The 15,004-nt window shown below is 40.2% G+C and overlaps 1 protein-coding gene across 10 annotated transcripts in view; it reads left to right on the top strand.

Annotated features, from left to right (window-relative positions):
• PDE5A (phosphodiesterase 5A) overlaps positions 1 to 15,004 on the top strand; it is a 139,775-nt gene that overhangs the window by 27,387 nt on the left and 97,384 nt on the right. For all 10 annotated transcript variants that reach the window (XR_012378019.1, XR_012378018.1, XR_012378017.1 and 7 more), the window contains exon 3: positions 4,051 to 4,140. Coding sequence is in view for 6 of the 10 variants with exons in the window: in XM_073892193.1 (XP_073748294.1) it covers positions 4,051 to 4,140 (90 nt within the window). In the remaining 4 variants the exon portion in view is untranslated. The remainder of the gene's footprint in view (positions 1 to 4,050; positions 4,141 to 15,004) is intronic.

Below are 15,004 nucleotides of genomic sequence, written 5' to 3'. Positions count from 1 at the left end.
AGTCTCTTTTAAATCTGGAATAGTTTCTCAGTGTTTCTTTCTCTTTCTTGACATATATTTTGAGAGTACAGCCTAATTATTTTGTAGAATGCATTTTGAGGAGATTCAAGTTAGGTACTTTGGGCAGAAATACCACACATGTCAATGTTGAGACCTTGTTTGGTTTTCCAAACAACCATCAGTTCTTCACTTTTACACCAGCTGGGTGTCCTACAACCCAGTTCAATTCTGATGCTAACTATTAGTAGCATCTAGTAACTAACTTCTGGTGCTATACTGCCACCAGTTAGCACAGACTCCACAGTCTAAAGACTCAGTCCCACTAGGTTGTCCCCTGTTCAGATACCAGCCGCAAACAGGGTCCCCACATTTATGTCCACCTACAGATTAGTTGATTTCCCCACTCGGGTTCAGTAATTTGCTAGAATGACTCACAGAACTCAAGGAAGCACTATTTTTTTATTTTAATTTTTTAAATTTATTTATTTTTGAGAGAGAACACGTGAGCACAAGCTGGGGGAGGGGCAGGGGGAGAAGCAGGCTCCCCGTGGAGCAGGGAGCCCGATGTGGGACTCTCTGTCCCAGGACCCAAATCATGACCTGAGCCGAAGGCAGACACTTAACTGACTGAGCCACCCAGGCGCCTAAGGAACTTTTCATTTTAGACATTGTACTTTTCAGCTCTAGAGTTTCCATTTGAGTTTTTAAAAATAGTTTTGTTTTGTTTTTTTTACAGTTTCCCATCTGTTTATTATTAGCACATTTTCCTTTAAGTCCTTAAGTACATTCATCATAGCTGCTTTAAAGTCCTTGTCTGTTAATTCCAACATCTGAGTCATCTCGGGGTCATTTTCAATTGACTACTTTTTCTCCTCACAATGGGTTGCAATTTCCTGTTCTCTTCACATAGGTGTGAGTTTTGATTGTATGCTGGACATTTTACATGTTTTCTTGCAGGGCATTGGATCATATTGTCTTTCTTTAAAATAGGGCTGACATTTGTTCTTCCAGGCAGTTCAATTACTGAAAGATCTTTTTGGCCCTGTCAGGCTTGGTGTTATTGTTAGGGTGGATTGAATTCGGTCTTAGGGAATGGTCCTTACTCCTAAGGAGTGGTTTTCTGTGTCTCAGCTGAATGCCTGAGGTGGAATGGTTGAGCTGGAACTCCAGTGTCTCCAAACTTTTCCCTAATTGGTATCACCATTCTGCTTTCAGCCTCCAACACATAATTTTTAGCTGGTTGTCTTAGAGTCTTACCCTATACATGTTTGAAATGCATAGCCACTCAGTCTTCTGCCACTCCTTTTAGCTCTCCCCATAATCCCCCGATGTAGCTCTCTTATTAGGTACTTTGCCTTGCAAATTTTAGCCACTTTAGAAGCCCTGAATTCCTTTTAGTTCCATTTGGAACAGTGGCTACACTTGGGTACCATCTGCCTTCTTGCCAGCAGGAAAATGCTCCCAGGAAGAGAGCCAGAGTGGTTGTCCTGTGTCTTTCCCTTTTTCATGGTCTCTGGTTTAGTTGTCTCATATATTTGGTCTAGTCTTACAGTTTTCGGTAGGAGGGCAAGTCTGGTACCAGTTGCTTTATTTTAGCAAGTGGATGTCCAAGGCTTAAGTTTTTTTTTTTTACACTGTCATGTTCTCATAAACAGTGAAAGGAATAATCCCAGTAATAGTACTGCTCCATGTTTTCTTTGGTGTTTCCTGGACCTAAAGGGGTTAAAGGTTCTCTATGTATATTGCCTTTGCACTGAGTGCATTGTTAGGAAAATTCTTTGAGATGCCAGAATTCACCTAAAGTGAATTTGAGGCATACATTACTCCCACCTCCTTCAATGAAGTGGGATCCAAGGCTGCTGTTGATTTTAAATTCCTAGTATGCCCCCAATGCTCCGAGAACCCTATTAATTTCAGTTTGTTAAACTCTACTGCTTTGATTAGATAGTTAAGTTTTTTCTTTATAAATTGTTCTTGTAATTCAAATATTCATTAACAAAATAGTTTCTGAGGATGCATTTTTATTCATATTTTGATTTTTAGCTTGTAGAATAATCCACTATATAAGTTAATAATTTTTTACTTCTTTAATTCATCAGTATCAGTGTCCTGCCTTTTTAGTATGATATTTAAGAATAATTTTTTAAAAATATATTCAGCCAACATTTTCTCTGTGTCTCAATATAACTTTGAGCATGTTTAAAAAAAAGCAAAAATGCAGTAGTATTTATTTATAATATAAAATATTTATACTGATTTTATAACTTTTCTTTTGAAATTGTCTTTAACGCCAAGTTTGGTCTCTCCTGGGAAAATTGGCCTCGTTTCTGACCCCAGTTGATGGAATCTACTGTAATCATTTACTTCATTCACAGCTTTGGCTTTGCATGACTTCGGACTAATTAAAAAAATAAATAAATGACTTTCAAAGATGAAGGTTTTCCAGTGTGTCTATTCCATATTCTCTGAAGGGAATTCCAAAAGCAGAGTTTTTAGAGCAGTGTTGCTATTAGGTTGAGCATGTAACTTCCCAAGGCTTTGCTTTGAGGGGAACAACACTCCTTCAGATGTTTATGCTCTGGTATGTTTGTTTCCATTCTATTTTTTTTTTAAGATTTTATTCATTTATTTGAGAGAGAGAATGAGATAGAGCATGAGACAGGGGGAGGGTCAGAGGGGGAAGCAGACTCCCCGCCGAGCAGGGACCCCGATGTGGGACTTGATCCCGGGACTCCAGGATCATGACCTGAGCCGAAGGCAGTCGCCCAACCAACTGAGCCACGCAGGTGCCCCATTCTAATCTTATCTCATATAGTAGTATCTGTCCATTTCTTGTAGTATGTTTTCCTTCTTACCTACAGTGTTTGTTTTAAACTATAATAAGCTAAAAATGATCACATCTGATAACTGTGATATCATTTGTTAATAAATTCCTTCATTTATTTAACAAATGCTTTTGAGTTTTTGTGCTAGTATTGGGAATACAGTGAAGGACCAAAAAAAAAAAAAAAAAAGCCCCTCCTAGAGTTTTCAGCCTAACTTGAATCTTCCGAATCCATTTTTGTTGTTGTTGTTGTTAAAGATTTTATTTATTTATTTTGACAGAGAGAGGGAACACAAGCAGGGGAAATGGGAGAGGGAGAAGCAGGCTTCCTGCCGAGCAGGGAGCCCAATGTGGGGCTTGATCCCAGGACCCTGGGATCGTGACCTGAGCCGAAGGCAGACGCTTAACGACTGAGCCACCCAGGCACTCCCAATCTAAAGTTCAAAGGATAATGGCCTATACCTTTCTTTCTTTAACCACATTTAGAACCTTTACAACTCTCAGAAGTCCTTTGTGATTATTGGATGTGCATGATGTACTTTGTAAAAGGGAAAAGAAATACAAAGATTAAGGAGTTGTTTACAGTCTGATTGAGGCTGTGCAGCTTTTTTTATGCACACATACACATGAGGATATTTAAAATTCTTATGAACCCTGGGATATTTAAAATTTAAAATTTAAGAACATTTAAGAATATTTAAAATTCTTATGAACACCTGGCATAGAAGAACAGAATACTAAGTTAGTATATAAACAACCATTACGAGGGAAATAAAGTCAGTATTAGGCAGGTCGTTTTGGAGTTGGTAGGTTTTAGAGGAAAAGTTTCAGAGCAGAGATGCTTTCCTTTGGATGGCACAGAAGGATCAGATAGTGAGATATGGGAACAGGCAAACTGTATTACAGAGGTGAAGAGTTGCCACTTTTCCATGAGTGTAAGGAATGCTGTCTAAATTGGTTAATATTTTGAATTTCCTTTATTTCTGAACATTTGAATCTGTATTTTTTTTTGTTTCTCACGAACACTAGTTACTAAAAAACATAAATATATCTTTGTCAAAGATGATATGTACTCACATGATTTGATGTCTTTCCACTGATAAAATTGTCATTCAGAGCAATAAGGTAAGTCGAAGGTTAGATTTTTCTAATCTTATAAATCGGAAAAATCAAATCAATCTCTGAACAGGTCAGTCATTAAATTGAATTTCTTTTTCCTTACTTAGGATCCTCGGTTCAATGCAGAAGTTGACCAAATTACAGGCTACAGGACACAGAGTATTCTTTGTATGCCAATTAAGAATCATAGGGAAGAGGTAAGCCAATTTTCCATTTTATAAAGGTCATTTGAAACATTTTCTTTCGGAAAAAGAAGTTTTCCTTTGCATACTTATGAAATAATACTATAGTGACAAGTTAACTACAAAGTGCGTAAATGTTCTGCTTGTTTTTTCTTTTTTTTATTATTTAGACTTTAGATAGGGCTGAATCTTGATAGAGACTTTACTTTGACTTAGAAATAGATTTCAGACATTTTATTTCCTTACCTCACCCCCTATCACCACCGCAGGACCTTATTTTATCCCAAGATACATAATTGTGGTGTGGTTGGAATCTACTTTATGTTATATTGGAAGTATATGAATAATGCTCATTTCATAATGGTTATTCAATTGTAATGGTTACCAGCTGATTTTGTGGGGGGATTTAAAATGAGGTTTCGAAAACATGAAAATTATAGCTAATTCCAGGTAAATTTCATTGTGAAATTATAACAAGCAACTGAAATGTTTGGGTTTGTATTTCACCTAACTAGAAGTTTGGATTCTGTTAGCACTGACTTCCCTCTTCATTCATACTTATTTGAAAAAAAAAAAAGTTAATAAATTATCAATCAAATTGTATGTTTCAGTTAAATGTTCTCAACTCTGGCTGCACATTACAATCAACTGAGGAACTTCTAAAATATAACCAATTAAATCGGAATCTCTAAGAGCAGGGTGTAGACACTGATATATTTTTAAAGCTCTCCAAATAATTCTGAAGTGTAGCCAGGGTTGAAAATCACTACCCTAAGTGAAAACAAATAGACTGAAAACAAGATGCCTGTACTCGGGAATCTTAACCTTGGCTGTACATTAGAATCACCTAGGAAGTATTTAGAAATTTTAATGCCCAGGCTTCACTTTAAATGAGAGTCTCTGGGGTTGGGACCCAGGCATCAGTATTTTAAAGCTCCCAGGTTATGACAACATGCAGCTAGGTTCGAGAACCACCGAACCACTGCCAAAGATACTAGAAGCACTCTGATGATTCTACTTGACTTATTTTCACATTCTGACATCTTTCCTTTCTCTCTTCCATCCGGTCCTTTACCAAGTCCCATTGATTTTTTTCCATTGGAGTTTTTCTCACTTCCGTTCCTTTCCTTTCTTACCTACTGTCATAATTCAGATATTGTAGTAATGCTTGAACTTTTAAAATATTTTCTTAAGAGGCTTCTATACTTGCAGCCAGTTTCCCTCCAATCCAGCCTGCTATTTGCCCTGGGAATTTTCCTAAAACACAGCTTTCTAAATCAGTGCGCCTAAGATATTAATGTGCACATGAATCCCATGGGGATTTTGTTAAAATGCAGTTTCTGAATTCTGTAGGTCCAGGTGGGACCTGAGATTCTTTTGTAACAAGCACCAAGTTGATGCTGACACCCCGAGTCTGTGGATCATAATTTGACTAACAGGATCCTAAATGAGTCAGTAGTGTCAGTAGTCTAAAATAAACTCTCAGTGCCTTAGAGTTGCTACGTGGGTTTTTAAGGGGAAAGTTAGAGTCAAAGTCACTAAAAATACCTGCAGTTAAAACATGATTATGAGATTAATTAATTACTCAATTATTAATTGGCAAATTAATTGGTTAGTTAATTATGTGGATGAATAAATAAAATAGAAAAGGCCATACATGGATTAACGACGAGGCTGCCAGATATGACAAATAAAAAGCATGTCCCATGCGATATTTGGGACATAGTTACGCTAAAAATTATTTGTTGCTCATGTGAAATTAAATTTGACTAGCTTCCTGTATTTTATCTGATAGCCCTAGTTATAAACCAGAGGCTGTGATTCTGTGCACTTGAGAAGACAGTGTTCAGCATCCAGTTAGTTAAGTATACGGTTAAAATTGTGGCCTAAAAATCAGCCTTGTACTGGCCAAGAGAGCCAGCCTGAATCACACTCTGATTAAACTTCTCTTTCTAAATAGTGCAAACAGTCTCACCAGCTCTGGGGACTGGGGGCACCCATGAGAATGGTGCAACAAAATCACCAAGGCAAAGGGTGTGGGGCTGCCCTTCTGTAAGAGAGCAACTGCAGGACATATGTGTTGGTCTCTTTATGACGACCTGTGAGGATGGTTTAAATTCAACAGGCAACAACAACCCCAGCTGTATTGAAGTATAATTTAACACGATAAAAGTCCACCCATTTTAAGTGTACAGTGTGATGAATTTTGGCAAATGTGCACACAGTCATGTAACCACTGCTGTAATCAAGATACAGAACATTTCGTTTGCCTCAGATATTTCCCTGTACCCCTAGCAATCGATGTCCTCACCCTCCCTCAACCCCGGACCCCTAACAATCGCCAGTCTGTTTTTGTCTCTGTTGTTTTTGCCTTTTCTAGAATGTCATGTAAATAGAATCCTACTGTATGTAGTCTTGTGTATGGCTTCTTTCACTTAGTACAACATTTGTGAGGTTTGCCCATGTTGTTGCATGTGTCAGTAATTTGTTCCTTCTCATTGGCGAGTGATTTATTCCATGGTGGGAATATACCAGTTTGACTATTCATTCATTCATCAGTTGATGGACACTTGAGTTGCTTCCAGTTTTGTGAAGCAACCCACTATTACGAAAGAAGCCACTGTCAGTGTTTGCATACAGGGCTTTGTGTGGACATAAGGCTTTCATTTCTCTTGGGTAAATATATAGGAAGGGAATTGCTAGGTCATATGGTAGGTGTTTAATTTTATAAGAAACTTCAAAGACTTTCCCAAAGTGGCTGTACCATATGCGTTCTTACCAGCAACGTATGAGTTCCAGTTGCTTCACATCCTTGGCAACATGTGGTATTATCAGTTTTTAAAACTTTTAGGTGTTTTAGTGGGGATGATTTGAATTCATTTTTTTGTTTTGTTTTGTTTTTGTTGTTGTTTTTTTATTAGAGAGAGAGAGCACGAGCAGGGGTGAGGGGCAGAGGGAGAGGGACAAGCAGACTCCCCGCCAAGCAGGGAGCCCGATGCGGGACTCGATCCCAGGAACCGGGGATCATGACCTGAGCCGAAGGCAGATGCTTAATCGACTGAACCACCCAGGTGCCCCTAGGATAATTTGAACTTATTACGTGAATATATAACCCCACTCTCAGCCAAGGGCTGTCTGCTCATTTCCAGATCTGATTCAAGTGGGTCCAGCTGCAGGCCCCAGATTGTGATTGTCCAGAGCTCCCCCTAAGATTCCTGCTGGGTTCCTGAACATCCTTGGTCGGCCTGCCTCCATGTTCCCGCATCCTCTCCTGCTATCTCTGCTTTACCCTCTAATGACTGGATGGGAAGCCAGGGGTCTTTACTGGTCTCCCCAGAAGTTCTCTCACACCAAGCATTTCATGGGACAAAGAAGCCTTCAGCAACTTCACTGGACACTTAGTCACATCACTGAAGGGAGGGTTTCTAAACACCGCTTTTTAAAGGTCTCCCTGACTCTCCCCATTCTCTACCTTCTCCCACCTGCTCTCTCCTCCCCCAACATTGGCACCACTCAGTTCAAAATTCTTTCCTGTGAGTATTTTCTTCAGAGAAAAGGAATGAAGAGAAACAGAAGCATGGACATACTCAGCTGTGGGGGGGGGAAAAAAGGAAAAAGTTATTTGGCTGATGAAGAACCAAGGCCACTAAGAAGGTGCAAATACGACTTTCAGAATTATTTTTAAATTTATAGCTATGTAGACAAACCCAGGGCAGTGTTTACTTTTATAAGTAAAGATTACATACAGAAGTACTCCTTTTCTCACAAAATTTTTGAAATTAAGATGAAGAGGCATAAGTAAGGCTTTTGGGAGCAGTTGCTAAGACTGCTTCCTCTGGGCTTGTATTCCATCTTTAACACTTACTTGGTGAGTAGTCAGGATGGGATTGGTTAATCCCTTTGGTTTTCAGTTTCCTCATCTGCAAACTGGGTGTTATAAAAGGACCTACCTTGTTGTGAAGGACAGAGGCATTCATGTATGCTGAGGTTTTACCATAGTTCCCGGCATGCTTAAAGATGATCAATATATGTTATTTTTTTATTTTTTTTTATTTATTTTTTTTTTTTTTTAAGATTTTATTTGTTTATTTGACAGAGAGAAAGAGAGAGAGAGAGAGAGCACAAGCAGGGGGAGTGGCAGGCAGAGGCAGAGGGAGAAGCAGGCTCCCCGAGGAGCAAGGAGCCCGATGCGGGGCTCGATCCCAGGACCCTGGGATCACGACCTGAGCCGAAGGCAGTCGCTTAACCAACTGAGCCACCCAGGCGCCCCAATATATGTTATTTTTTTATAAGGAGACATAGAACTGACAGAGCTTTTATGAGAAATAAGGAATAATAAAATTATATGAAGAGGTCATCAGCACTATAGGATAACCAGCCAACTAGGCTCAAATGATAACCAGTGCAGTCCCTGACTTAACTAATCTGTGACCCTCTAACTTTCAGCTTAAAAAGAAAAATGCTTTTTGCATAAATGAAGCAAAATGAATTTGGTGCCTTCCCTTTGTGTTATGCCAACTGTACTGAGTAAGCCAATACCGATTCCAACTAATTACCAGGGAACCTAAAATGAAGTGTGATCTTATGAATAGTCGGTAAACAGTTTATTTTATTGATTGTTTACAAAATGTCCTCGGACTTTTTAATGACCCCTTAAGACATAGGCACTGACTCTGGAAAGCTGCTTGAATGGAGAAGCTGAATATTGAATGCTAAAGTCTGAACTATAACATAGCCCAGGAAATTGAAGAAAATCTTTAAGATTCAGTGAAATATATAATCTCCTCATTTGCCTCTTCTTCCTGTGAAATATTCTGACTAATTAAACATTTTCAGGAGTTCTTTTCATTAATGTTGTAATCTTAAGTGTAAGAGATAGCAGTGCCTTTTTAGGAATGAGAATCATAGATATTGTTAAACTTCTGTGACAGAAATTTTTGAAAAGAATCGTAGTGGGTAAGGTTTTATAATCTTTCCCTCTCCTGCTCCCTTCTGAGAGAATGGGGTTAATGGGCAAAGTGGGGGAAAAAAACTGGAGAAGCTTGAGGGGGCTAAAATAATTTATTTTGGAAAGGTCAAAGAGCTGTTGGCTAGAGAAAAATAAATGAAGACAAGAAGAGGAAGGGTCAAGGGAGAGAAGAGAGCTGGCCCAGGCTGTATATTAGAGTGCTTTGAAGATGGTGGGGTAGGACCTTGGAAATAACTGCTGTCCCATGGAAACTATTCTAAGGACCTGGCATATATTAATTCATTTAATCTTCCTAGCAGCCATATGAAGTAGTCATTATTTGTTCCTGCTTAACAGATGAGGAAACAGACATGGAACATTCAGAGAACTCACCCAAAGTCACCTAACTAAAAACTGGCAAAGCTGAGATTCAGATCTAGGCAACATTTAAGTGAAAGATGTCAGACAGAAAAAGACAAATACCATCTGATTCACTTATATGTGGAATCTAGAAAACAAAATAAGCAAACAAAAAATCAGAAATAAATACAGAGAACAAAATGGTAGTTGCCAGAGGGGAAGGAAGGTGGAAACAGGTGATGGGGATTAGGAGGTACAAACTTCCAGTTATAAAATAAAGGCACAGGGATGAAAAGTGGACTGGATTTTGAGACCTACAGAAATTACAGAGGGAAGATGTCTCATTTGGCAGATTCTTGCTATTTATCCCACAGCCTTAAGGGAGGCACATACATGCTTTACATGAGCGGGCAGAGGCAGGATAGATGCTTGCCAGTGATCTCGTGCTTAAATTTGACAAGTAAGCTTAAAACAGATAAACATTATGGCTTTATGAATCCTTCGATTCTAAGTCAGGCTAGATGAAAATACAGCTACAAAAAGAAACAGAGTTTAATTGCAGACTGTCAGTTGATTTAGATCTATTTTAATCTTAAAGAATTGGATACTTACGTGGTTTTTTAAAAAACTTATAAAGTGGGCACCTGGGTGGCTCAGTTGGTTAAACGACTGACTGCCTTCGGCTCAGGTCATGATCCTGGAGTCCCGGAATCGAGTCCCGCATCGGGCTCCCTGCTCAGCGAGGAGCCTGCTTCTCCCTCTGGCCCTCCCCCCTCTCATGTTCTCTCTCTCTCTCTCTCTCTCTCTCTCTCTCTCATTCTCACTCTCTCAAAATAAATAAATAACCTTAAAAAAAAAAAAACTTATGAAGTGTTCATTACACTTATTCCCCTGTGAGACTCTTTCTCGTAGCTTTGTTTTTAGAAACAAAACAAAAGTGCTCCGCAAAGTTTCCGTTTGTTCTGGACTTGATGTCATGATATTAAGGATCTCTCCTCTTTGCTTTTCCTCATTGCCCTTTAATTAATAAGCAGGTGTATTTTACAAAGAAGATGGTAACCAATTTCCTAAGGAAAAAACATTTGTTAAGAGCAGCAGATGAAAAACACAGTGCTAATAGGTTAAATCCCTGAGGCCACGCTGCTGGTCCAGGAGAAGAAAGGGTGAATGACAGCTTGAGGCTGAGGATTACATTCACCAGAGGCTGTATTTCCCCAAATCTTATTTTTAATGCTTAGAAAATTTAGATCAGACTGAAGGTTATGTTTTATTCAATATGAGGTTTATCTTCATTGATACTTTCAGGATAACTATTCCAGCCCTTGTTGGAATGCATTACATTTTAATGTAATCATTTATAAATTTAATTTTGAGAAGTTTTATATAGGCCCCGAATAATGAATATTAGAGGTCTGGAACAAGTTGCAGATAATCATAAACAATTTCTTTGTAAGATATCTAACCCAGAACTACATAATTTAGTCTTTGGATGGAACTTTAATTAAATAATTTTCATTTTTTTCATGTATTCTTGAAGAATTAAGGTAGTTGTCAATGATATTGCTACTCTCAATAGATACAGGTGCAAACATCTGTGTTCACTTATTAAGAGCTAAGATTACATATAAAATGCTTTATGTAAACTTTTAAAGTACTCTGTACTCCTTCTTATATCCACATCTAAAAATCTCTACTTATTTCTCTTCTGCCAGAGAGTGGAAATGAATATTCCAGGCTTAAGAAATTTTTTTTTTCAATTTTTAATTTTTTTTAATATTTAAGAAGATTTAAAGAGGGGTGCCTGGGTGGCTCAGTCCGTTAAGCTCCTGCCTTCAGCTCAGGTCATGATCCTGGGACCCTGGGATTAAGACAGTGTCTGACTCCCTGCTCAGGGGGCAGCCTGCTTCTCTCTCTTCCCCCATCCCAAACTCATACGCTTGTTCTCTCTCTCTCAAATAAATAAAATTAAAAAAAAAAAGAGCGAGAGATGATCTTATAAAATTTTTGAATCCTATTTTTCTCTTTTGCATCACTTCATAGTGAAATAAAGTGAAAGTAACCTGGATTTAGAACTCCAGATCTATTTGATTATTACATATTATTTCATGATCATCAGTATTGTATTAGTGGTCTTTTTCAACATGACAAACTGTCCAAGCTTAGTGATTTTGAACACCAGATATATGTTCTCTCACAGTTTGTTGTGGCTCAAGAATTCTAGAGCGACTTGGCCGGCTGAGTGGGTCTGGCCCAGCTTCCCTGCAGGGGGCAGCACTTGGGATCTAGGCAGGGGGGGTTGACCCTTGCTTGAGTACCCGCTTCCCAGCTTCCAAGGGGGCTCCCTCATGTGGTTGTTGGCAGGAGGCCTCAGTTCCTTGCCGAATGGGCTTCTCCACGGGGCTCTCCATTTCCTCACCGTGTGGCAGAGAGTGAGCAAGGAGGAAGCACCCAGAGCCTATCTGACCAAACCTCTAGAGTTGCTCAACTTCACTTCATGGTATTCTGTTCTCTAGAAGCCAGGCATGGAGGCCAGCCCCAACTCAAAGAGGGGACGGCGGGGGGGAGGGTTAGTTAGGTTCCGCCTCTTGAAGAGAGAAGTATCAAAGAATTTGAGGAGATATTTTGAAACCACCAGCAGTACCAGATGTTCTTTGAGGCTTTATTCTCTTTCCTTAAAACTGGCCAGAGGATAAAAGAGAAATTCTGCTTGTTAATTAAAATGATTATTTCTCACCCTTTCATGTACTAAAAAATGACACGAATTACCAGAAGTGACATAGGCTGTGTTTAAAGAAAGGTGGAGGGTTGGTATGTACACTGTGCCCAGTTGGTGTAAGTTAAAGAGAAGGAAGGAAGCAGAAAATTTTAAAAAAAGGAAGAAGACTGAGGAGAAATGAGGAAAATGTCTGCTTCTTCGGCTGTGGCAAATGATTAAGGCATTAAGAGGCTTCTGAAATGTTATGTCACAAATGCTAAGTCTACATGAGATCACTGTTTGCATGTAACTTAAATGTTTTGCTCCATAATATCCACAGGAAACGCTCACTGGCTTATTCTTATTATCTCTCTGCTCCAGTGTTTTCTACGTCCATTCGTGGATCAAAAGCAGAGGGAATGTGTGTAGTCCTTTGGCACAGTGTTGAGTATAAGCTGGAAGGAAGGAAGAGCCTGGACGCGAGGCTGTGCAGGCAGGCGGAGGCGAGATCATGAAGAGCCCTCCAGTGCCAGGCAGAGGGGGTGTGGAATTTTTTTTTTTCAATTCAGGAAATACTTGCTATTATTGAAAGGTTTGTATGGCCACAGCATTGAGGATGAACAGTTTTCTTTGTTTAATATATAACTCAAAGTCACATAATTTGATACTTGATAGATTTTGCTAAGTAAATAATTTCCATATTTGTTCAGACATGGAGAAAGTACTGTATCCAGAAGCAAGGAGTTGGTAAGGAATTTGCAGTAACCCAGGCTAGAAGTGGACCCAGGCTGAGGCAGAGGAGACAAGAAGTGGATTTGTTACACTTCTGTTGAGGAGGTGGAGGGATTGATATAATGGAAAAATCAGCAGAAGGAAGAATCTAGAATACGTTCTGGGCTTTTTAGATTGATCTAACAGAGGAGCGTTGTGATGTTCCCTAAAGTAAAACATACAACAGAAAGTATTGGTTTGTGGGGATCAAAACAGTTATCTCTCTTTTTTGGCTATGTTATTTTACTGTTGAATACTTTCTCCTCTCTCCTCGAATCTCAGTGCTGCCTCCCCACCCCACTTTCAGCTGATGGCCTTGCTTAACGGTGTCAGTAAAGAAAGCAATTAGAAGCATACTTCTGCAAGAGAACTTATTCTGTCTCCCTTCCCTGCCCCTGCATCTGAGTCCATATACTCTGGTCTCCCTTGTACTTCTAGGATCAGACTGTCCATGCAATGGCAAAGGTCAGTCTTGTACTTGTGCACCGGCTCTCTTTCCACGTCAGCTGCTCAAAGCCACATCTCAGCAGGTCCCCTCCCACTCGCCATGTGCAGGATCACCAAAATTTCCCTCTCTACCACACAGGTTCATCAGCATACAAATATGCTGTTATTTCTCCCATCTTAAAAGCAAAACACCCACTGGACCACCTCATTCCTCTGATCACCATCAGAGCGATTCCTTGAAAAGAGTTGTCCCTTTTTCCGTTTCCTGCCATTCTCCCCTGAACGTACTCCATCCAAGCCTTGCTCTTCCCACTCTGTGGAAACCGCTCTTGGCAGTGTCCCGTCACTTCCACAGGCAGCCAGCAATCATTCCTTAGTCCTCACCTTGCCAGGCCTGTCAGCAGCCTGTGACATTGTTGGTGATAAGTCCTTCCTCCAGGACAGAGTGTTTTCACCAGTTTCCAGGGCCTCGGTCTCCCCAGTTTTCCTCCTGCTTCTGTCTGCCTCTCTGCCCCATTGGCTGGTGCCCACTCAACACAGCGGTGCTACGCGGCTCAGCCCTGCACCGTTGTCTCTAACTAAATGCACACTTTTCGTGATTTTATCTACCTTCATGGCTTTAAGTACCATTTAGATGCCAACCAGACTTAGATTGCAACTGAACCGTTTCTTCAATTTAAACTCTTCTGTTCAGCTGCTTACTTCTCTACCTCTGTATGTCTAACGGGCCTCTTGCACTTAACATATCGGACACCAAGCTCCTGATCTTCCCTCCCACCAGACCTGCTCCGTGTTCATCCCCACCACACTTAGCAACTTCTCTCATTCCAGCTCTTCACACTAAATTCCGTGAAGCCATCTCCACCTTATTTCTTTCTCGCACAGGAGATCTCTAATTCATCAGTAAATACTGTTGGCTTTCCCTTCAGTCACTGCTCTCCCTGTACTGCCACCACTGTGGTTCAAGCCACTGGGATGTAGCACCGGAGTTACTATATAGTAACCCCCTAGCTAGTGTCCCTGCTTCAAGCCTTTAACTCCCTATAGTCTATTCTGAACACAAATGTTATAAAACTCGTTAGATCTCATTACGCCCCTGTTCAGAGCCCTCTCCTACCACTTCATCCCATAAGAAAGGTGCCACACGGTCTGGTTCCTGGTTCCCCACTGATCTCACCTCCTATTATTCCACCGCTGTGCTCTCCGGCACACTGGCAGTCTTGCCGTTTCTCAGTACTTCAGGTAAGCTCCAGCCCCAGAGCCTTTGTACTTGCTGTTCACTCTGTCTAGAAGTGTCTCTCCCTCCGCCCCATCCCCGCCCACCCTAGTTGTTCACATGGTTTACTCTCTCATCTCCCTTGGGCTTTTACTCAAATGACATCTCAGCGAGACTCTTCTTAAGCCATCCTTATTGAATTTCAGCCATTACTTCCATCCCTGCTCCGTTTTCTCCATAACATGTAAGCTCTTAATCACCATCTGGCACACTACATATTAACTTACTGGAGTATTTCTCTTTCTCCTCACTAGACTGTACCCTCCATGAGAGCAAGGTGAGACAAGAATGCTTCACAGAGCTGGTGACGGTTAAATTGCATTTATGGTATGCAATAATCTAGTGTACCCAAGAACTTCTTTTGCACTAGTTTGTCTTTGCC

The sequence above is a fragment of the Callorhinus ursinus genome, unplaced genomic scaffold, assembly GCF_003265705.2.
Source record: "Callorhinus ursinus isolate GAN/ISIS: 27379988/994484 unplaced genomic scaffold, GSC_fseal_2.0 scaffold4, whole genome shotgun sequence".
Classification (NCBI taxonomy): domain Eukaryota; kingdom Metazoa; phylum Chordata; class Mammalia; order Carnivora; family Otariidae; genus Callorhinus; species Callorhinus ursinus.
This window is presented reverse-complemented; position numbering and strand designations above follow the sequence as displayed.